The sequence below is a fragment of the Sturnira hondurensis genome, unplaced genomic scaffold (assembly GCF_014824575.4).
Source record: "Sturnira hondurensis isolate 20B ecotype Veracruz unplaced genomic scaffold, ASM1482457v3 Scaffold0002597, whole genome shotgun sequence".
NCBI classification, from domain to species: Eukaryota; Metazoa; Chordata; class Mammalia; order Chiroptera; family Phyllostomidae; genus Sturnira; species Sturnira hondurensis.
The window spans coordinates 180,172-204,674 of record NW_028075228.1 but is presented as its reverse complement, the minus strand read 5'-3'; the positions used below and the strand labels follow the sequence as shown (position 1 = coordinate 204,674).

Below are 24,503 nucleotides of genomic sequence, written 5' to 3'. Positions count from 1 at the left end.
TAAGGCTTCTCTCTCTCACTATTGTTCAGTTGTTTGTTCTGGGCAATTGCTCCACAATTTAGTTGTAATTCCAGATTGGTCCTGGGAGGAGGTTAGTGTAACTTCCACTCCTCCGCCATCTTGGATCCCTCTCTCCCAATAATTTCTCAATTTGTTTTGAGACTGTATGCAGTGTTAAAGAGGCCACTGTGAGGGGTTTGTGCATGAACTTTTGCTACTTTGTGAAGAAGTATTGTTATGGGCTCCATGCGATTATGTGTGACATGTGTCTGTGGGATGGTGATTGTGTAGTGCATGCTATAAGTGTACATATGTCTGATTTTTGAGGTGTGCATAGTTCACAGTGACTAATTTAAATGTGGCTCCTTGTGTAATTGAGATGGAGTGCTTGAGAATTGGATGCATGATTAGTTAAATATGTATTGTTTAGATTATCTGAACTGGTTATTTTATATGACTTGCAATTAGACAAGTAAAAGAAATAGAGGTATCAAAAATGGAGAAGATGAGGTAAAAAATTTAAAATTTCAGGCTGTAGGATAGTGTATTGGGAAACCTCATATCGACTAATGACTAATATATTGAAATGGGTAGAACCCATAAGTGACACTCAAAATTTCTATTGGGGTGATTTTTTTTCTGCTGCTGCTGAATAAATTACTAGGCAGATTTAATAATTTCTTCAGTTATTTTGAAAATAATAAAAAATCTGTTGGACATTTAAACACAAGATCAATCCTTATTCATTTAGCTAAATAAAATAGTCAGTGTATAAATCAATACTTCAAACTTGTTTTAAAAGCAGAAAACTCTCCCTTCTGCTGGAAGCCTGCAATTTATTCTCTAATTCTCAACCTCTATTTTGTTCCCATTTACTCCCTCTAGGTGGGCAGACTCCAGCTAAAGTGGACTGAGAGCTGAAAAAAAAAGAGAAGTCAGAAGCCAGGGACAGGAAGAGGCTAACATGCCTGGTAGCATTATAATTTAGTGTAAGTCATCTTTTACCCTCTGAGAGAAACCACTTCTGGGAACTTCCAGATAAGCTTTTCTTCTAATGGGTACAGCCACGTTTCCAGTTCTTCCTCTATATATGCAGTGGCCCATCTGGTCTGGTGGGTCTTGACTTTCCATTCAGTCCTCTGGAACAGGAGGATACAAGCCAATCCAGGCAGGCTGCATCCATGGGTTCCTTATTTAGAGGTCAAGTGAGAATTAGCTACCATAGTCAACTTTGCCCTCCCAAATTATGGAAACATGTAAAATTTTCCCATAAATTCTCTCATCACCTTAGTTCCCAGTGGCCTCAGGGTATGAAGGGCCCCTGTATGTTATAAAAAAGGGAGAATCAACCACTTTTCTCACCCTTGAAAATCTATGTTCTAAAAATAATATCCTCCCTGAAAGAGACTTCCTTCTCTCAGCCTCTCAAATAGGAGTTAAAATAATGGTAGCAAAATGTTACAGCCAGTTATTTTATAGACTTTATTTTAGAATGAGGGACACTTAGAAGCTTTAACTCACCATCGCTGAGACATCTGCTAAATCTGAGGCAGAAAGATTTCTAAGTTACAATACTGTTAAAAATGAACAATACAACAATTAGAAAACTCAGAGGTTTCTTGGGGATAAGAAAAAGTATTAGCAAAGCACAGATGTCTATGTAGATGTGTATATAGGTAGCTATATAGATGTCTATACCTATGTATCTATTTATATGTATGTAAGTGTGTGTGTGTGTATGTATGTATACCACAAAACAGGAAAGTGTCCAGTGGCCATCAAAAATATGTGATACAAAGGATTGCATGATATATTCTAATTAAAAAAAAATATTTCTAAGGGGCCCTGGCTGCCATAGCTCAGTAGATTGAGCGCAGACCTGCGAACCAGAAGGATCACGGTTCGACTCCCAGTCACGGCACATGCCTGGGCTGCAGGCCAGTTCCCAGCAGGGGACACACGAGAGACAACCATACATTGATGTTTCTCTTCCTCTCTCCTTCCCTTCTCCTCTAAAGTTAAATAAACAAAATTTAAAAAATATGTATTTCTAAGGGACTCAAAAATTAAGACATATAAAAGGACAGAAAGATACAACACAATACAGTATCCAAACACCCAAACATTTCATACAGTTTCAGTAAAATTTTTGAAATTTCTAAAGTTCTTAGGAAAAAATGAACAAACCAGAAATTCTGAAAGAGAAAAGTAATGAAGGGAGAAGTAGCCCTAATTGATACTAAAATGTGTTTTAAAACTAATAACTGCAGAGTGATCTTAGCAATTATGAACACATCAATAGAACCAAATATAAAGCCCAGATCTAGTTAAATACATAAAAGCAACAAAGTATATGATAAAGATGGCAGTTTTGGTGAGTGGAAGAAATACTAGTCATTGGATACCTATCAGTACTAAACCACATGCCCCATAATCTATTTTTTAAGTTAATTTTCCATGGGAAAAACCCAAAGTCAAATGAATTCTATATAAACATAGAATTCATTTCCTTCCTCTAAAAAAGAGTTAATATCACCTAGAAAATAAAAATAACCTAGAAGAAAAGCAAAATAGTTGTAAGAGACATGAAACTAAAGATGGTTTTTAAACTTATGAAAAGAATTGTATCTTCTCTCATAGTGAGAAAAATAAAAACTCAAAACACAATTTATACCTAATAGACAGGCAAGCATCAAGAAATTTGTATCAGAAGTATTCATCAAGGGTGACAGGTGTTCTGATATATTGCTGGTGTCAATATAAATTGTAGAGCCTTAATGGAGAGAAGGTTGGAAGTAGTTAATATCGGTAGTCTGCTTAGGCAAGAAAACATGGTGCTAGAGCAGAGAAAAGCTTTCTCAAAATTTAACCTGTTGCTTCAAGGGTCTGTTTCTCTAGTTTTGGGAATAAAATAAAATTTATCTAGCTTATTCTCCCTCCTGTATTATTTATGTGGGATTGCTGAGTGAACAGGGGCCAAAACAGAGAAATGGAGGCAATTAGACCTATAAGCCATCTCTATGGTGTTGTGTGGCATCTTTTCATATTGGCTTTCCCTTAGGAACCACCACTTTTCCAGAGAGGAACCCAGAGGAAGACTGAGCAGCTCTTGCACATTTCAAAACCATGGCTCAGGTGAGGTGCTGGTTTCTCTCTCCTTTCTGAAATAGCCTCTTTTTTTTTTTAAGGATATTTGAGCCTTTGCCTTTTTTGTGTTAAATCCTGTTGCCTTCCATTCCCTTCAGAGAAGTGGTCCCCACTTCTTCCCATATTGGTGAAATAAGCTTTTACCTTCCAAAAGTGCTCCTTCTAATTTTAACCAGTGTTTATACATATCATGAGTATATCGTTCAACATCTTCCCTCTCAGTCTCCTCTCAGAACATATATTGGCACAAAAATTCATTTCCTCAAGTTAAATGAGATTATTACTGCATGAACTTGTATAGATAAAAACAGTCAAGATGGAGATGGAATTGACCAATTGTGATTATTAAGTGACAAGAAGTCCATTCTTTTTTATTTAAATTTATTTTTTAAATTGTTGTTCAAGTACACTTTTCTGTCTTTTACTTCCATCCCGGCCCACCCCCCAGTGCTCCCCACCTCCCTCCCATTTCCACCGCCCACCTTAGTTATTGTCCATGTGTCCTTTATACTTGTTCATGTGAGTCCTTACCCTTTTCCCCTGTGATTCTCTCCACTCTCCCCTCTGGTCCCTGTCAGCCTGTTCCATATTTCAGTATCTTTGGTCGTATTTTCCTTGCTTGTTTGTTTTGTTGTTTAGCTTCCTGTTAAACATGAGATCATATGGTATTTCTCTTTCACTGCCTGGCTTATTTCACTCAACATAATGCTTTCCAGTTCCATCCATTCTGTTGCAAAGGGTAGTAGCTCCTTCTTTCTTTCTGCTGCATAGAATTCCATTGTGTAAATGTACCATAGTTTTTTGGTCCATTCATTTACTGATGGGCACCTAGGTTGCTTCCAACACTTGGCTTTTGTAAATTGTGCTGCTATGAACATTGGTGTGCATAGGTTCTTTTGGATTGGTGTTTCAGGGTTCTTAGGATATAATCCTAGCAGTGGAATTGCTGGGTCAAAAGGCAGATCCCTATTTAGTTTTCTGGAAAATTCCATACTGTTTTCCATAGTGGTTCTACCAATCTACAATGCCACCAACAATGAACTAGGGTCCCCTTTTCTTTACAACCTCTCCAACATTTGTTGTTTGCTGGTTTGATTGTGATGGCCATTCTGACCAGTGTAAAGTGGTATTTCATTGTGGTTTTAATTTGCATCTGTCTGATAGCTAGCAATATTGAGCATCTTTTCATGTGTCTCTGGATCCTCTGTATGTCCTCCTTGGAGAAGAGTCTGTTCAAGTCCTTTACCCATTTTTTAATTGGGTTGCTTGTCTTCGTAGAGTGGAGTCATTTGAGTTCTTCGTATGCTTCGAAACTTTGTCTGAGGTATTATTGGCAAATGTTTTCCCATATAGTTGGTTCTCTTTTTATCTTCATGCTGTTTTCTTTAGCCATGCAGAAGCTTTTTATTTTGGTGAGATCCTATTTGTTTATTCTTTCCTTTATGTCCCTTTCTCTAGGGGACATATCAGTGAAGATGTTGCTGCATGGAATATCAGATTTTCCTGCCAATGTTCTCCTCTAGGATTTTAATGGTTTCACAGCTTATATTTAAGTATTTTACCCACCTTGAATTTATTTTGGTGTATGGTGTAAGTCAGTGTTCAAGTTTCATTTTTTTGCATGTAGCTCTCCAACACCATTTGTTGAAGAGGCTATCTTTACCCCATTTTATGTTACTACCCCTTTGTCAAATATTAATTGACTATAGAGACTGGGGTTTATTTCTGGGTTCTCTGTTCTGTTCCATTGGTCTATGTGCCTGTTTTTATGCCACTACCAGGCTGTTTTGATTACAGTGGCCTTGTAATACTGTTTGATATCAGGTATTGTGATCTCTCCTGCTTTGTTCTTCTTTCCCAACATTACACCTGCTATTCGAGGTCATTTATGGTTCCATATAAATTTTTGAAGTGTTTTTTCTATGTTTGTGAAATATGCCATTGGTACTTTAATAGGTATTGCATTGAATCTGTAAATTGCTTTGGGTAGTATGGACATTTTGATGATGTTAATGCTTCCAATCCATGAACACAGTATATGTTTCCATCTGTTTGTGTCTTCCTTGATTTCTTTCTTCAGTGTTGTGTAGTTTTCTGCATACAGGTCTTTTACCTCCTTGGTTAGCTTTAATCCCAGATATTTTATTTTTGTTTTTGCTATATTGAATGGGATTTTTTTCTTGATTTCTGCTTCTGCTGTTTCATTGTTAGTATACAAAAATGCCTTTGATTTCAGGGTATTGACTTTGTAACACTCTGTTTTGCCAAATTCATTTATTAGGTCTAGCAGTTTTGGGGTAGAGTCTATAGGATTTTCCAGGTACACTATTATGTCATCTGCAAACAATGACAGTTTTGTTTCCTACTTTCTGATTTGAATGCCTCTTATTTCCTTTTCTTGTCTGATCACTATGGTTAAAACTTCCAATACTATGTTGAGTAGAAGTGGTGAAAGTGGACAACCTTGTCTTGTTCCTGATCTTAGTGGAAAAGGTTTTGCCCATTGAGTATGATGTTGGCTTTAGGTCTCTCATATATGGCCTTTATTATATTGAGGAATGCTCCCTCTATTTCTACTTTGGTTAGTATTTTTATCATAAACAGGTGTTGTACCTTATCAAAAGCTTTTTCCAAATCTATTGATATGATCATGAGATTTTTGTCTTTGCTTTTGTTTATGTGATGTATTACATTGACTGAATTGTGAATATCGAACCATCCTTGCATCCCTGGGATGAATCCCGCTTGTTCATGGTGTATGACCTTTTTAATGTATTGTTGGATACGGTTTTCCAATATTTTGTTGAGGATTTTAGAGTCTCTGTTCATCAGCAATATTGGCCTGAAATTTTCCTTCTTTGTTGTGTGTTTATCTGGTTTTGGAATTAGGATGATGCTGGCTTCAAAAAAGAGTTAGGGAGTCTTCCATCATTTTGGATTTTTTGTAATAGTCTGTGAAGCATAAAGGTTAGCTCTTCTTTAAATACTTTGTAGAATTCTCCTGTGAAACCATCGGGTTCAGGGCTTTTGTGTGACGGGTGTTTTTTGCTTCAATTTCATTTGCTGTTATTTGTCTATTCAGGCTTTCTACTTCTTCACTGAGTTTTGGAAGATTATATTTTTCTAGAAATTTGTCCATTTCACCTAGGTTTTCAAATTTCTTGGCATACAGTTCTTCATAGTACTTCCTTACAATCCCTTCTATTTCTGTGGGTTCAGTTGTAATCTCTCCTCCTTTCATTTCTAATTGTGTTTATTTGGGTCCTTTCTCTTCTTTTCTTGATGAGCCTACTTAATGGCTTGTCAATTTTGTTTATCTTCTAAAAAAGTCCAGCTCCTGGATTCATTGATCCTTAGAATTGTGCTTATAGTCTCATTGTCACTTAATTCTGCTCTGGTCTTGGTTATTTCCTTCCTTCTACTTGCTCTGGGCTGTCTTTGTTGTTATTCCTTGAGTTCTTGCAGGTATAGGGTTAGGTTGTTTGTTTGAAATGTTTCTATCTTTTTTAGATAAGCTTGTATTGCTATGAACTTCCCTCTCAGTACTGCCTTCACTGTGTCCCAAAAGTTTTGGGTTGTTGTGAGTTCGTTTTCATTTGTTTCCAGAAACTTTTTGATTTCTTCCTCAATTTCTTTTTTTTTTAAAGATTTTATTTATTTATTTATCTTTAGATGGGAAGGAGAGAGGGAGAGAAACATCAATGTATGGTTGCCTTTCGTGCATCCCCTGCTGGGAGTTGGCCTGCAGGGAACCAGCCTGCAACCCAGGCATGTGCCCTGGCTGGGAAACAAACTGCGATCGTGTGGTTCACAGGCCTGCGCTCAATCCACTGAGCTACACCAGCCAGGGCTGATTTCTTCCTTAATTTCATTCTTGACCGATTCATTGTTTAATGGCATGGTATTCAATCTCCATGATTCTGGGTGTTTTTGGTTTTTTCCTTTGGGGTTGGTTTCCAGTTTCAGTCCCTTGTGGTCAGAGAAAATGCTTGGTATTATTTCAGTTTTCTTGAATTTGTTGAGACTTGTTTTGTGTCCTATCATGTGCTATATCTTTGAAAATATTCCATTTGTATTTGAAAAGAATGTATATTTAGCTTCTTTGGGATGAAGGGCTCTCTATATATATATCAGTTAAGTCCATTTCATCTAGGGCATTGTTCAATGCCGCAATATCTTTGTTGATATTTTGTTTGGAAGCTCTGTCCATTTTTTACAGTGGGGTGTTAAAATCCCCTACTATAATTTTGTTGTTTTCAATATCTTTCTTGAGGTTCTCTAAGATTTTTTTATGTATTTGGGTGCTCCTATGTTGGGTGCATATATATTTATGTTTTTAATGTCTTCTTGGTGGATTCTTCCCTTGAGTATTATGAAGTGACCTTCTGGGTCTGTTTATGGCCCTTTTTTTGAAGTCTATTTTGTCTGATATGAGTATTGCTACCTTGGCTTTTTTCCCCTGTCTGTTTTCTTGGAAAATTTGTTTCCAGCCCTTCACTTTTAGTCTGTGATGGTCTTTTGTCCTGAGGTGGGTCTCTTGTAGGTAGCAAATGTGTGGGTCATGCTTTCTTATCCATTCAGCTATTCTATGTCTTTTGATTGGAGAATTTAATCCATTTATGTTTAAAGTTATTATTGATAGGTACTTATTCATTGCCATTTTTGTACCTGTGTTTCTCTCTGTCTCTCTCTTTTTCTTCCTTTTCTTCAAGCAGTCCCTTTAACATCTCTTGCAGGGCTGGTTTGGTGGAGGCATATTCTTTTAGACTTCTTTTGTCTTGGAAGTTCTTTATTTGTCCTTCTATATTGATTGAGAGCCTTGCTGGGTCAAGTAGCCTTAGTTGCAGGTCTATGTTTCTCATTACCTGAAATATTTCTTGCCATTCTCTTCTTGCTTGGAGTGTTTCCATTGAGAAGTCAGCAGTTAACCTTATAGGGACTCCCTTATATTTACTTCCTTTTTCTCCCTTGCTGCTGTTAAGATTCTTTGTTTTGGAATTTTGCCATTTTAATTATGCTGTGTCTTGAATGGGCCTTTTTGGGTTTCCAAAGAGGAAACCCCAAAGAGGGGTTGGGTTTCTCTTGATTGGGACTCTCTGTGTTTCCTGGATTTTTGTGACTTTTTCTTTCATCAAATTAAGGAAGTTTTCCATCATTACTTTTTCCAGTAGGTTTTCTTTTTCTTGCTCTTCTTTTCCTTCTGGTATCCCTGTTTTTTGAATATCATTACTTTTCACATTGTCTGCATTTCTCTTAATCCCTCTTCATTCTTTCTGAGCCTCTTTTCTTTTTCTTGCTCTTTCTGGGAGTTTTTTTATACTTTGTCCTCCAACTCGCCAATCCTATCTTCTGCTTCATCGATCCTGCTTTTGATTCCTTCCACTGTGCTTTTCAGTTCAGAAATTGTATTCGTCATTACCTCTTGGCCCGTGCTGATAGTTTCTATTTCCTTTTTCATGTTGATATAGTTCGCAAGGAGTTCATTGTAGCTCCCCTGTAGTTTCTGGTAGCTCATTTTGAGCTCTTTGAAATACCTGATAACCAGTGCCTTGAAATCAATATCTGATAGCTAACTTGCCTCTATTTCATCTATCATTCTCTTTGAGGTTTCCTCCTTTCTTTTCATTTGGGGATTGTTACTTTTTCTTTCCATTGTTTGTGAAACTCTTCTTGTTAGCCTCAGCTTCTTAAACTGATTTGTTCTGGCTCCCTGGGTTTATAGTGTGAACTTCTGTGGTAGAATACCTTTGAGATTTAGTGGTGTGGTCTCCTTGATTTCCCAAGGTCACTGGTCTTGGGCTGTCCTTTAAATTGGCTCTGTGTTTTTCTTTGGGTTTTGATTGTTTTGGGGTCTTTCTTTTGTGGGTTCTTCCCACCAGCTGCTTAAGTGATGGTCACTCTGTCCACCATGTCTTATAATTTGTTGTGCTGGTGAGGGTAGGTTGTGTTGAAACAAGTTTTTCCATGTGTACAAGGTTTTGAGGATTCTCTTTTGCTCTTATTCAATTGTTTGTACTGGGTAGTTTCTCCACTGTTTAGTTGTATTTCCAGATAGGTCCGGGATTGAGATTTGTGTGTTTTCCACTTCCTCCTTCACCTCTTTCTGTTGTTATCTGTTGGTGGTTCCTTTGTTGTTGGGTTTCCTCTTCCAGTGGGTATCCTAGTGTTCACTGCTTCCATTTCTTGTTGGTTTCAAACTGGCCAGACCTGTTTTTCTGGTATTGCTGGCTGCAGCAAGCTGAGGGGCTATTGGTGTGACCTTTTTTTCTTCCTGATGTGTACTCCACCAGTCTTGCAAGCATTCTCCCAAGAGCTAGTCTGGTACTTTACCCTAGCACCTGAAGTGGGGGATCCAGGTCTTCTTCAGAGCACTATTTCTCTGGGGGTTATCACTGTGGGCTGGAGTACAGGAGTGTGTGCCCCATCAGGCTGTCTCTGTCCTGTGGGTTTGGGCAAGAACACTTCCCAGTGCTATGGAGAAGCACAGGGCCTTCCACGCAACCTCAGGATCACTGTCTGGCTGGGTGGGGAGGAGGCCAAGTGGCTGTTGCAGGAGAATCCCCCAAACAGTTTTACTTTTTGAGAAATTCCCCTACTCAATCCTGCCACTCAGTACAGCCCAATTCTCCAGCCAGACTGATGATATGAGGGTCAGTACATATCACTGTGGGACTGTCAATTCTCCCAAGCCGGCAACCACAGACATCAAGGGTGATCATGGCCCTTGTGTGTTTGCCTCTTTGTCCTTATTTCCCTCTCTTCAGCTTCAAGCAACCAGGTCTCTCCTGGTGCTGCTCAAACCCTGCTTGGCTAGGGAGGGAGGGAGCAGTTGACCTGGCTCTCTCTCATGGACTCTGTGGCAGGCCCACCACTCCCAAGGAGACTGTGGTGGTCCCAGCACCAGCGCTGGTTGTGGGATGCCAGGCCTGAGGCTACAGCTACCCCGGTCTTCGTGGTGGTCTCTGGGACCTTATTGTCCTGCAGCTGTCTCCTTACCGTCTGGTTTTTCACTGTCCGTTACAATTTTTGGTCTCTTATTTTCATATATGCTAGGGTACTATTGGCTGTTTGCTCTGTTCCTCCATAGATCAGCCAGAAGAAGTCCTTTCTTGAGGCTTTCAAAAAACACTGTGCTTGACAAATTATATACATAACTGAGATTCCTGTATTTCTCCTGTCTGGTCTTTCAATTATTCTTTTGGCTGCTAACAATTCTAAAATTCTGTAGCCTGCCAATAACACTCCCCCAGTATGCTATAATGATATTATAAACTTCTCTTTTAAATTTCTTCTAATTTTTCACCACCACCTGCAACTTCCATAGGTACTTCAGGCACATGCCCAATATTTACCTCATCAACTCTTGCCCATCCTATTCTTTGGGGATTTAAAAAAATTTCTTTTCTAATCTGCTTATGGTACCAGCCCACCTGCTAATACAGCTATACTTAGTTAAGATGCCTCTCATTTCTTACACCACAGATCCCTTCATCACCACTGATGTCATCTTTTCTTGGGTGTTCCTTCATAGCAATCACTTGTCTTCCTATTTAACAACTTTGGTCCTTTTCCAATACTCTAAGTGTTATCCCAGTACTCACAAATCTTTGTGTTTCTTACACTTTTCTGTTTAATTTTTTTAAATTGTAGCAAAATATATATATAACATAAAAATTTACCATTTTAACCATTATAAGTGTATAATTCAGTGCCATTAAGTACATTCAGCCCCTGGCTGGCATAGCTCAGTGGATTGAGCGCGAGCCTGCGAACCAGACGATCGCGGTTCGATTCCCAGTCAGGGCACATGCCTGGGTTGCAGGCCGGTTCCTTGCAGGCTAACTACCAGCAGGGGACGCACAAAAGGCAACCATACATTGATGTTTCTCTCCCTTGCTCCTTCCCCTCTAAAAATAAATAAGTGAATAAAATCTTAAAAAAAAAAAAGTACATTCACATTGATGTATAACCAGGACCACTATTTCCAGAACTTTTTAAAATTAAGTTTATCAATTATGTTTGACATTCAACACTATTTTATGTTACTTCCAGGTGTATGGCATAATGCTTAGACAGTTAAATAATTTGTGAACTCATCCCCTTCAATAATTTAAGTACCCACTTGATACCTTACATAATTATTACAATGTTATAATTTAACATTGTAATAATTATGTTGTATGCTTCATCCCTGTGATTGTCACTATCAATTTTTATTGATAAATAAATAAAATCTTAAAAAAAAACAGAAAAAAAGTTTTTGGTAACTCACTGTGTAAAGCTATTATTACCTTAAATTTTTTTTAATTTTCTTTCTCTTTCTGGGACAGTAGTTATATCTACATTGGATTAATTTGAAATTGACCCACAGATCTTCATGATTTTACTTATTTTCCCTTATTCTTCTTTCTATTCAGATTGCTTAATTTCTGTTGATCTGTTTACAGCTTGCTGATTCTTTTTTTAGGACTTACTAATTAGTTACTGTGACTGTATTTTTCTGAATATGGGCCATATTCACCTTTGGGTTTTTTTGTTGTTTTTTTTAATATATATTTTATTGATTATACCATTACAGTTGTTCTATTCCCCCCCTTCAATCCCCTCCACCCACACCCTCCCTCCCCCACCATTCTCCCCCCCTTAGTTTATAACCACGTGTCTCAAGTTCTTTGGATTCTATATTTCCCCCACTATTCTCGCCCTCCCCCCTATCTATTTTCTGCCTACCATCTATGCTATTTTCTGTGCCTTCTCCCCTCTTCTCCCCCTCCCACCCCCCTGTTTCTAACCCTCCATGTGTTCTTCATTTCTATGGTTCCACTCCTGATCTAGCTGTCTTCTTGGTTTGCTTTTGTTTTAGGTGTGGTTGTTAATAACTGTGTGTTTGCTGTCCTTTCACTGTTCATCTTTTTCATCTTCTTTTTCTTATATAAGTCCCTTTAGCATTTCATATAATAAGGGCTTGGTGATGATGAACTCCTTGAACTTGACCTTATCTGAGAAGCACTTTATCTGTCCTTCCATTCTAAATGAAAGTTTTGCTGGATAAAGCAATCTTGGCTGTAGGTCTTTGGATTTCATGACTTGGTATACTTCTTTCCAGCCCCTTCTTGCCTGTAAGGTCTCTTTTGAGAAATCCGCTGACAGTCTGATGGGTACTCCTTTGTAGGTGACTGTCCCCTTATCCCTTGATGCTTCTAGGATTCTCTCCTTCATTTTGGTCTTGGCTAATGTAATTATGATGTGCCTTGGTGTGTTCCTTCTTGGGTCCAACTTCTTTGGCACTCTCTGAGCTTCCTGGATTTCCTGGAAGTCTATTTCCTTTGCCAGACTGGGGAAGTTCTCCTTTATTATTTGTTCAAATACGTTTTCCACTCGTGGCTGTTTCTTTCCCCCTTCTGGTACCCCTATAATTCGGATGTTGGAACGTTTAAAGATGTCCTGGAGGTTCCTAAGCCTCTCCTCATTTTTTTGAATTCTCATTTCTTCATTCCTTTCTGGTGGGATGTTTTGTTCTTCCTTCTGGTCCATTCCATTGATTTGAGTCCCCGTTTCCTTTCCATCACTATTGGTTTCCTGTGCATCTCCCTTCATTTCAATCAGTCCAGCCCTCACACGTTCCTCTAATTTGTAACTTTGTTCCTCTAATTTGTGACTATAATCAACCAGTTCTGTGAGCATCCTGATAAATAGTGTCCTGAATTGTGCTTCTGAGAGGCTGGCAATTTCTCGGTCGCTTAGAGTTATTGGCTCTGGGACTTTGAGTTCTTCTTGTGCCATCTTTCGGGTTGTTCGTGCCTGTTCCATAGCAGGATCAGAGCCCTAAAGTGTTCACTAGAACAGGGCAACTCAGTCGCTGGGTTGTGACGTTGTAGGTGGGGGCGGGGTCAAAGAGGGACAATGGCTCTCACTGGTCTTGCAGGGCAACTAAGTCGCTGGGTTGTGACGCTGTATGTGGGGGCGGGGTCAAAGAGGGACTCTGGCGTCCTGTCCACCGCCTGCCACCACGGCCCTCACCGGTGCCGCAGTTGCTGCCGTCACTGGGCCCAGGCGTTTCGTCCCACTGCACGCGAGTGTGCCACCGCCGTCAGCCCTCGCCCCCTGGGGCCTGCGTGGTCTGTCTCACTGTGCGCGAATATGCGCCCGCAGTCTGCCCCGCACCCCAACTGGTTCCCGTCTGCCTGTGCGCCTGGGTCGGGGGCCCTGTCCTGCCCGACCCTGCTCGCTGCTGGCTCCACCTTTCTTACCGTCCCCGTTGAACGGTTAGATGTAGTCGGACTTCCGTATAATTCAATTTTCTGTCCTTTGGTTGTGTCTTTGTTTCTCCAAACCTTTGTTGTATTCAAACTTGGTTGTGGGAGAAGGCACAGTGTTTCCACCTATGCCTCCATCTTGGTGGAAATCCCACCTTTGGTTTTGTTTGTTGTTTTCTTTGCATCTGCAGCAATTTTTGCTAGGAACTTGGATATCATAAATAATATGTTATAGTAATTCAAAATCTGATATATTATTCTTCTAAGGATTATTGGTTTTTTCTCCCTAGCAGGTGGTTAGTTTATTTAGAGTCCAGTTATTCTGCCTTACTGCTTACCCCATCACCTTTCCCCTCAAGTATGAAGCACCTAATAGATCCTTAAGCTTCCAGCTGCTGCTTTTTACCCTGGCCCTCTGAAGGTGGGTAAGTTCTCCTTTTGCTCATGTTCTTTAGCTCTCAAGCAAGAAATTGGTGAGTGCTTATATACGTAGATTTTGGGTCTTACTTTCTCCAGTTCTTTTTTTAGGGTTTTACCCTTTATACTATCCTGCTGTTCTGTCAGTCCCCATTTCTGACAGCTGAGTCTGTAAGGCTTCAATTTTTTACTGCTTGAGCTATTAGCGTGTTGTAGAATGCTGGTAATCAACAAAGCAAAAATTTCAGTCTCACTAAGTGCACTTCTGTTTTTCAAAACTCTTTTCTGGTGTCTTTCTCTCTGCTTTTTCTTAAGCCCTCTGTGATCCCTCCAACAATTGCTCAGTTTAACTCTCAACCTGAGAGTTAACTCAGGTTGACTCAGTGTAACTCCCAATTTGAGTTCAGGCAGAGTTTATGCTCAGATTTTACGTCTCATTCATTCTATACTTCTCTGACTTTCAGAATTTGTCCCTAGATATCCAGCTCATCTGCTGTTCACTTCTGTTCTGTACCACGTTTGAGGCAGGGCACTGTGGTTTACTGCCTTATTAAGAGCTGTGGGATTTCGGGTACAGTACTTCATGAAAAAATTCCACAAATTTAATTTTATCCATTGCATTTGCTGTCTTTTGAGCATATTTCTGCTTGTTTTGGTTATTTTTCATTGGTTATGATATATTGTGTTCAGATCATTATAATCTGAGGGATTATTTTCCTGACCAATACATACTATGATCACTGGATGCCAAAAGTCACTCTCATGTATTTTGAAAAAAATACTCTTCTTTTATAAAATATATTATATTAATTATGCCATTACAGTTGTCCCATTTCCCTCCTTCATTTCTTTTAATTGGAACATTTAATCCATTTATATTTAAAGGGTTATTGATAGGTATGCCTTTATTGTTTTGTTCTTTTCTTAAGATTTTATTTTTTAATATATTTTATTGATTATGCTATTACAGTTGTGTCATTTCCCCCACTTCATTCCCCTCCACCCTGCACACCCTCTCCCTCCCACATTCCCCCCCTTTAGTTCATGTCCATGCGTCATAAGTTTTTAGCTTCTACATTTCCCACACCACTCTTGCCCTCCCCCTATTTTCTACCTATCATCTATGCTACTTATTCTCTGTACCTTTTCCCCTTGTCTCCACCTCCCACTCCCCTGTTGCTAACCCTCCATGTGATCTCCATTTCTGTGGCTTCACTCCTGATCTAGCTGTCCTCTTAGTTCACTTTTGTTTTAGGTGTGGTTGTTAGTAACTGTGAGTTTGCTGTCCTTTCACTGTTAATATTTTTTATCTTCTTTTTCTTAGATAAGTCCCTTTAACATTTCATATAACAAGGGCTTGGTGATGATGAACTCCTTCAACTTGACCTTATCTGAGAAGCACTTTACCTGCCCTTCCATTCTAAATGAAAGCTTTTGCTGGATAGGGCAATCTTGGATGTAGGTCTTTGGATTTCATGGCTTGGAATACTTCTTTCCAGCCCCTTCTTGCCTGTAAGGTCTCTTTTGAGGAATCTTCTGACAGTCTAATGGGAACTCCTTTGTAGGTGACTGTCCCCTTATCTCTTGCTGCTTCTAGAATTCTTTCCTTCATTTTAATATTGGCTAATGTAATTATGATGTGCCTTGGTGTGTTCCTCCTTGGGTCCAACTTCTTTGGGACTCTCTGAGCTTCCTGGACTTCCTGGAAGTCTATTTCCTTTGCCAGATTGGGGAAGTTCTCCTTTATTGTTTATTCAAATAAGTTTTCCACTTGATGCGCTTCCTCTTCCCCTTCTGGTACCCCTATAATTCGGAATCTGGAATATTTAAAGATGTCCTGGAGGTTCCTAAGCCTCTCCTCATGTTTTTGAATTCTCATTTCTTCATTCTTTTCTGATTGGATGTTCCTTTCTTCCTTCTGGTCCACTCCCTTGATTTGAGTCCCAGTTTCCTTTCCATCACTTTTGGTTCCCTGTGCATTTTGCTTCATTTCACTTAGTGTAGCCTTCAATTTTTTCAGCTAATTTGTGACTAAAATCAACCAATTCTGTGAGCACCCTGATCACCAGTATTTTGAATTGTGCATTCCATAGGTTGGCCCTCTCTTTGTTGCTTAGAAGTATTGGCTCTGGGGCTTTGAGTTGTTCTTCTTGAGCCATGTTTTGGTCTGTTCATGCCTGTTACATAAGAAGGGGGAAAGCTGAGGTGTTCACCAGGGCGGGTCAATCCAGTAGCTGGGTTGTGACTGGGGGTAGGGTCAGAGAAGGAGAAATGGTGTTTGTTCTGCTCTCTTTCAGATTTTGGTCCCATCTGCTGCTTCCCATAAGCAAATTGGGCCCTTCTGGTGCTGGTTCCCAGGTGGGTGGGCTTGTGTACATTCTGGGACCCTGTGAGTCTCTCCAGTGAACTCTCCTGTGAGGCTGGGAGCCTCTGCTGGCATCTCAGCCCCTGAAAGTTTTTTCAATCAGTGCTTTTAGGCCTTATTTCCTAGATCTGGGGCCCTGGGTTGCGCGGTCCGTCTCACTGTTCGTTTTTTCACCTGGTTTATCGGTCTGGATGAATGGTTCATTGTTGTTGGGCTTCCATACAGTTCAGTCTTCTGTTTTTGTTTCTAAATCTTTGTTGTCCTTAAATCTGGTTGTGCAAGGAGGTACAGTATTTCCACCTACACCTCCATCTTGGCCAGAAGTCCAAAATCATAGTCTTCTAACACATCACAGTAATATTGAAGGAAAAAAATTCACCTCCTCAGTGAACACTAAGAAAATTGTTCTGCTGTTGTGATATACTGCATCTTCTATATTCTTTTGTTGTACTACCTGTAATACCTTTTTGTAGATTTCTGTTTACATATACCTCCTTGAAGATATATGTTACATGCTTTGAGGCTATAACTTATAAGCAGGGACAGTATTTTGTCTTGGCATCCAAGAGAATGAAGGCAGTTTTGGGGTACAAAGTGACTTCACAGTAAATAGTTTTAGAATGAGTTATTAGGTAAATTTGGTGGCAGGTACTTGTACTTTCATTTTTGTTTTCACAATATAAATCATAAAACAAGAAAAATGTTAGCCTTTCTTTACAAATTTTCTCCCAAATGCCACCAAGAAACAGGATCAAAACTAGTCCCGAATATCTAGTCAACTTGTTGTAATCATAGTTTCTATCCATTACAGGGATCATTATCATTTAAAGACGTGACTGTGGATTTCACCGAGGAGGAGTGGCAGCACCTGGATCCTGCTCAGAAGACTCTATACATGGATGTGATGTTGGAAAACTATTGCCACCTCATTTCTGTGGGTAAGGAAACCTCTCCGAAACTTTCAGTAGCATACATCTTCTTTCATAGTGCTTAAAGTATGTGTGATTCTCAATTTCAGGGATAAGAGGTGATAAATCCATTTTGGTTAGCAGAAATAATTTATCTTTCACTTACCCAGTGCAAGGTATTAAGTTTAGTGTTAAGCAAAGTTGTATCCTAACTTGCACTATTGAAAATATACCTTACTGGTTTTCAAGAATATTGAACCCTAAGCAACTTAATCTAAATCTTCCTTTGTCAGGCTGTCACATGACCAAACCTGATGTGATTCTCAAGTTGGAACGAGGAGAAGAGCCATGGACACCATTAAATAGTCACACCTGCTTAGGTGAGTTTCTGATTCTGAGGCAGATGAAACTAGTGAAAAATAAATTTATAAGTGGATATAAGGTTGATGGAACTTTGAAATATTTTGGGAATGTTTTTTTTAAAGGCTCTTAACCTTTGAAATCATCATTATGCCTGCAAACTTGAAGCAAACTTTCTAATATTACTCTCACTGTATCTTATTCTTTCCTAGTTTGTTTGATGGTACCAAAGATAGTTTCCACTCTTGACTTAATCAGAATGTACCATGAGCCTTCCTTCTTTTAGTTTTTTTTTTTAATTTCTCTTTTTCTAGCGTTCTCATCCCCACTCTCACTGCCATTGTATAGATTTCTTTTAGGAATTCTTAAATCAGTCTTTAAAAAACTGAAAATTCCTGCACCTTGGCTGGTGTAGCTCAGTGGATTGAGCGCGGGCCTGTGAACCAGATAATCCCGGTTCGATTTCCAGTCAGGGCACATGCCTGGGTTGCAGGCCAGTTCCCAGCAGGGGACCCATGAGAGGCAACCATACATTGATGTTTCTCTCTCTTTCTCCTTCCCTTCCCCTCTAAAGATAAGTAAATCAAATCTTAAAAAAAACCCTGAAAATTCTTGATTAATGCTTCTCTTCTTAGTTTCTTTCCCCGTTTTTTCCCTTTCTTACCTCTGACTTATTTCTTGTGCTAAGTCTATGTTCCCATTCTCACCATAAACTTAGCTATTAGTTTTAAAACTCTTATGCTTGGCCCATACTGATAATTCCGTAGTTAGCATTTTCTTTCATTAAACTTTATTTTATTTATTTAGCCTCACCTGAGGATATGTTTATTGATTTTAGAGGGAAAGGAAGGGGCAGAGAGAGAAAGAGAAACATTAACGTGAGCGAGAAACATCAATAAGCTGCCTGCCATATGAACCATGATTGGGGATCAAACCTACAACCTAGGTACATACCCTGACCTGGAATAGAATCTACAACCTTTTGTCGTATGGAATGATGCTCCCAACAAACAGAGCCACTTGGGCAGGGCTTGTGGTTCATTTTATATGGCTGATCACCATTCTCTAAGTCAATCCTTGGCTGTTGTTGTTTTTAATATATTTTATTGATTATGCTATGACAGTTGTCCCATTCCCCTCCCTTCATTCTCCTCCACCCTGCATACCCTCTCCCACCCACATTCCCCCCATGTACTTCATATCCATGTGTCATAAGTTCTTTGGATTCTACATTTCCCACACTACTTTTGCCCTCCCCCTGTCTATTTTCTACCTACCATCTATGCTAGTCATTCTCTGTACCTTTTCCCTCTCTCTCTTCCCCCTGTTGCTAACCCTCCATGTGATCTCCATTTCCGTGGTTCTGTTCCTATTCTAGTTGTTTGCTTGGTTTTCTTTTGTTTTAGGTGTGGTTGTTAATAATTATGAGTTTGCTGTCATTTTAATGTACATGTTTTTTATCTTCTTTTTCTTAGATAAGTCCCTTTAACATTTCATATAATATGGGTTTGGTGATGATGAACTCATTTAACTTGACCTTATCTGAGAAGCACTTTATCTGTCCTTCCATTCTAAATGAAAGCTTTGCTGGATAGAGCAATCTTGGATGTAGGTCCTTGCCTCTCATGACTTAGAATACTTCTTTCCAGTCCCTTCTTGCCTATAAGGTCTCTTTTGTGAAATCAGCTGACAGTCTGATGGGAACTCCTTTGTAGGTGACTGTCCCCTTTTCTCTTGCTGCTTCTAAGATTTTCCCCTTCATTTTAATCTTGATTAATGTAATTATGATGTGCCTTGGTGTGTTCCTTCTTGGGTCCAACTTCTTTGGGATTCTCTGAGCTTCCTGGATTTCTCAGAAGTCTATTTCCTTTGCCAGACTGGGGAAGTTCTCCTTTATTATTTGTTCAGATAAGTTTTCCACTCATGGCTGTTACTCTTCCCCTTCTGGTACCCCTATAATTCAGATGTTGGAACGTTTAAAGACGTCCTGGAGGTTCCTAAACCTCTCCTCATTTTTTGGAATTCTTGTAACTTCACTTTTTTCTGTTTGATCATTTCTTCCTTCCTTCTGGTCCACCACCTTGATTTGAGTCCCCATTTCCTTTCCATCACTATTGGTTTCCTGTGCATTTCCCTTCATTTCAATTAGTTTAATCTTCATATGTTCCTCTAATTTATGACTAATCGACCAGTTCTGTGAGCATCCTGATCACCAGTATTTTGTACTGTGCATCTGAGAGGTTTGGTATTTCTTTTTCACTTAGAGTTATCGGCTCTGGGGCTTTGAGTACTTCTTGAGCCATATTTTGGACTGTTCATTCCTGTTACGATGTATGAGGATCAGAGCCCTAGGTGTTTACCAGAGCCAGGCCACTTAGTTGCTGTGTTGTGATGCTATATATGGGGGCCCCCTCTGCTGCCTGTTGCAGCCACCGCTGCCGCCCCCGCCGCCGGGCCCCTGCACGGTCCATCCCACTGTACGTGAATGTGCAACAATGGTCAGCCCACTGCTGCTGGGATCGCTGCTGGGGCCTGTGCAGTCCGTCTCACTGCTCATTCCTCTGCTGGTTTTTCTGTATGTGAATGTGTGACCGCAGCCAGCCCGCCACCCTGCGCCCTCACTGGGTCCGCCCAACACAGGGCTGCCTGGGTGCTTGGGGTCGGGAGATCTTTCTTGCCTGTCCCTGCTCCACTGCTGGCTCCGCCACTCTTACCGGTCTCAGTTGAAAGGTTGGTTGTTGTCGGACTTCCACATAGTTCAATTTTCTGTTCTTTGGCTGCCTCTTTGTTCACCAAATCTTTGTTGTATTCAAACTTGGTTGTGGGAGAAGGCACAGTGTTTCTACCTACGCCTCCATCTTGGCGGAAGTCTTGTGTACATTCTGAATGAAGCATTTGGTTTCTATCAAGGACACCACCTGTGATACACAGTATTAATGTAAACTTTTTATGGCTGAGATTTGTCACGTAGGGGAACAATCCTTAACACTTGTTAGAATATAAAGATTGATTCTAGGGGATGTAAAGTTTTTTTTATAGGGTAAATTCCTTATATGTTAGTGTTGGTGGTAATGGACTCAAGGCAGAAAAAGATTTTGGAGCCTAGATTTAACATTTTTCTACCATATTTGGATTAGTAAAAAGTGATATAAATCAAATATAGCTCTAAACTTATAAGAGAAATGAAAGTTAAAGTTAAGGAATGATCTAGAACCAGAATTAGCAATCTCATCTGGAGTTAAGGGAGTGTTACTGTATTAGGGAAAGACTTGAATAGTCTTTCTTTAAACCTGAAAAAATAAGTCAGCAATTGAAAAGAAGAAAAGTTATAATTGATGGTCATGAGAGTTTTTTGAGTAATTCTGAAAAAAATGATAGTAACAGCAATCTGAATACACCAGCAAATATAACCCTAGTCTGTTTTAAATTTCCTGTTGTGTTTTTCTAGCTTTTGTCACAAGAGAAAATTTTCTTAGCTATATAAAAGATTAGACCTACAATATGAAATAGTTTTTCTAGACACTGGGAAATTAATTGATGCTTGGAATTATTGATTTACCATTGATGGCTACAAGGATAGGGATGGTAGAACAACTGGAAGTTTTTACCTTGCAATCTAGAGATGATGTAGAAAAATATAGGCTCCATTCTGTGTCCTCCAAAGGTAATCCCTCCTCTAATATTTTCTCTGAATAAGCTTTTCTACTAATCTTGTCCACCCTATTTAAAGATTAAGGCCCTTGATAAGTTCACTTCATTGCCTCTGAATCTGCCCATCTAAGCATCAATCCCTCTTCCTCCATTTTGTCTTTCTTTACTGCTTCTTGTGTTCATCAACTGTATGTATGAATTTCTGTTGCAAAATGGAAAAGTTATTAGCATTCATTTCTTGTGTTTTAAATTCTTTTCCAAACTGAAGCAGAGGTGTCAGAGGTGTATTTAGCTTCTGTGTCCCAGGAAGGGAGTAATTTGTCTGAGGTCTTCTTTGGACTCATATAATGGACCCTAATTCAATTCCTTTTCATAGCAAATGAGTCACAAGTTGTTAATTTTTTTCTAGAACAAAACTGGAATGCCGAAGACATTTTAGTGAAATTTAAAGAATGCCAAGATAAGTATTCTAGATCAGTTGTACTCATCAGTCACACAAAACTGATTAAGAAGAACAGTAATGCATATGACAGGACATTTACTTTAAGCAAAAACTCTATAAATTCAAAAAATCGAATTCCTGAATATAACAGTCATGGAAATACTTTTAAAAATGTATCGGAATTAATCATAAGTAATCTAAATCCTGCAAGAAAGAGTCATAATGAATATAATGGATATGAGAAATCACTCTTCAATAGTAAACCAGAGACAGCTCACCTTGGAGTCAAATCCCATAATCAACATGGTAGAGGTATCAGTCATAATGAAGTGCTGGTGCAATATCATAAGATGGAAACTCCAGTACAATCATTTGGATATAATGACTGTGAAAAATTATTGCTTAAAAAGGGAGGTTTACTTACACATAATAGAGCTTACAGAAATGAAAACTCATCTCAATGTAATAAAAGGAGAAGAGCAACCAATATTGAAAAAAAACATATGTGCACTGAATGTGGGAAGTCCTTCTGCAGGAAGTCAGTATTGATTCTGCATCAGGGAATTCACACAGAGGAAAAACCTTATCAATGCCATCAATGTGGAAATTCATTTAGAAGAAAATCATATCTCATTGATCATCAAAGAACTCACACAGGAGAGAAACCCTTTATTTGTAATGAATGTGGTAAGTCGTTCCGCCTAAAGACAGCCCTCACTGATCACCAGAGAACACATACAGGGGAGAAATCATATGAGTGCTCACAATGTAGGAATGCCTTCAGACTGAAGTCACACCTTATTCGTCATCAGAGAACTCATACAGGAGAGAAACCATATGAGTGTAATGACTGTGGAAAGTCTTTCCGCCAGAAAACAACACTTTCTCTACATCAAAGAATTCATACAGGAGAAAAGCCCTATATTTGTATAGAATGTGGGAAGTCCTTTCACCAGAAGGCAAATCTTACTGTACATCAGAGAACTCATACAGGGGAAAAGCCCTATATTTGTAATGAATGTGGGAAGTCCTTCTCCCAGAAGACAACCCTTGCTCTTCATGAGAAAACTCATAATAAGGAGAAACCCTATATTTGTAATGAATGTGGTAAGTCTTTCCGCCAGAAGACAACCCTCATCGCACATCAGAGAACACATACTGGGGAAAAATCTTATGAATGTCCTCACTGTGGGAAGGCCTTTAGAATGAAGTCATATCTCATTGATCATCACAGAACGCACACAGGAGAGAAACCATATGAATGTAATGAATGTGGAAAATCCTTCAGTCAGAAGACAAATCTTAATCTACATCAGAGAATTCATACAGGGGAAAAACCCTACATTTGTAATGAATGTGGGAAGTCCTTTCGTCAGAAAGCAACCCTCACTGTCCATCAGAAAATACATACAGGTCAGAAATCCTATGAATGTTCTCAGTGTGGGAAAGCCTTTAGCAGGAAGTCATATCTCATTCATCATCAAAGAACTCATACCGGAGAGAAACCATACAAATGTAATGAATGTGGGAAGTGCTTCCGCCAGAAGACAAATCTCATTGTACATCAGAGAACTCACACAGGGGAGAAACCCTATATTTGTAGTGAGTGTGGTAAATCCTTCAGTTATAAGAGAAACCTCATTATCCATCAGAGAACTCACAAGGGAGAAAACATGGACATGCAATAAATGGTGTGATTTCTTTGTGAAGCCTTTCTTCCAAAGTTGTTATAAAACTTTAGTTTTTTTAAAAGCATGCTAATAAGGTAATTTTAATCACAAATGTAATAGTAGTTAATCATTTAAAGTACCATACAGCATAACTGTTTTACTGTTTAATACTATAAAAATGGATATGATCGTTATTACTAAGCTCTATTAGCAGTGAATCTAATTTTTTAATATTTCACGTTCTACTGACTCAGTGTATTTTTAAAAGACTTATATAATATATGGAAGGGCAAAATAAAATAATGGTTATAAACAGTTTCCATAAGAGAAATGAAATATGAACTATATTTTTCATTGCACTCAGTGAAATAAAAAGTAGTTGTTACTTCCTCTAAGTTTGTCACTTTCCTGCCTTATAACATCATGAAGTAGTTTTTGCATGTCTTTATATATTTTTATCCTACATCATAAATTCTTTGTGTCTTTTTTCATTCAACATTGTGAAATTCATACATTCTTGTATGGGCAGCAGTGTCTTTATATTCACTTTGTATACTATTTCATTTCAAGACTATACCACTGTTTATCATCCTGATAGTTATTTTTTAATAATTTTGTGCTGTAATGAAGATCTTGCTATAAATATCCTTGTATATTTTCTGTGTGTATGTGTTCTTGTTGATTTTATGCTAAGACTGAAATTACTCCACCCAAGTGTGTATTTAAGCTTTTTCAGCTTGTGATAGATACTGTCAAACATCTCATAGATTTTCCAACATAAGATGATTCACTTTGAAAAGTAACAACTCTGATTGCAAAGGTCTAGATAAAGGTCTTGAACAAGACCTTCCTTCAATTGGGGAATTCCTATTAAAAACAAATCCTTATGATGTCATTATTATGACAATGTTGTTCATTGTGAATATATGAATGTCAGTAGTATAAAAAGAGCTTTAGCTGTGGCTGAAACCTTACACAATGACGGAATCCCGTAAGTGTCATGATTATAGGGGTAATTTTAGTCCTAGTTTGTATCTTATTCAACATCAAAGAGTTCATATTAGAGAGCGGGAAGATAAGAAGGGACACAGGTGAGTAAAATTTTTAAGCATCATAGTCACAGTGGACACAGTTATGAAAAATAGGTATAAGTAAGCCTATGTATAATATAATAAGCATATGTAAAATAAGCCGTTTATAGCTTGGTTTATCTTACGGAACCTGTGGTTCCCTAGAATTTCCAAGTAAAAACTAACTGAAGAGGTTTTGATCTTTGAGAACTGGAGA

The 24,503-nt window shown here is 38.8% G+C and overlaps 1 protein-coding gene across 1 annotated transcript; it reads left to right on the top strand.

Annotated features, from left to right (window-relative positions):
- The first annotated feature begins 776 nt into the window (after window positions 1-776).
- On the top strand, window positions 777-23,862 carry ZNF567 (zinc finger protein 567). Its single transcript, XM_037040089.1, has 5 exons — window positions 777-989; window positions 3,062-3,135; window positions 16,997-17,123; window positions 17,387-17,473; window positions 21,514-23,862. Exons 2-5 carry the CDS (start codon window positions 3,127-3,129, stop codon window positions 23,232-23,234), a joined length of 1,944 nt encoding a protein of 647 aa, XP_036895984.1. The 5' UTR covers window positions 777-989; window positions 3,062-3,126; the 3' UTR covers window positions 23,235-23,862.
- Window positions 23,863-24,503: the final 641 nt, after the last annotated feature.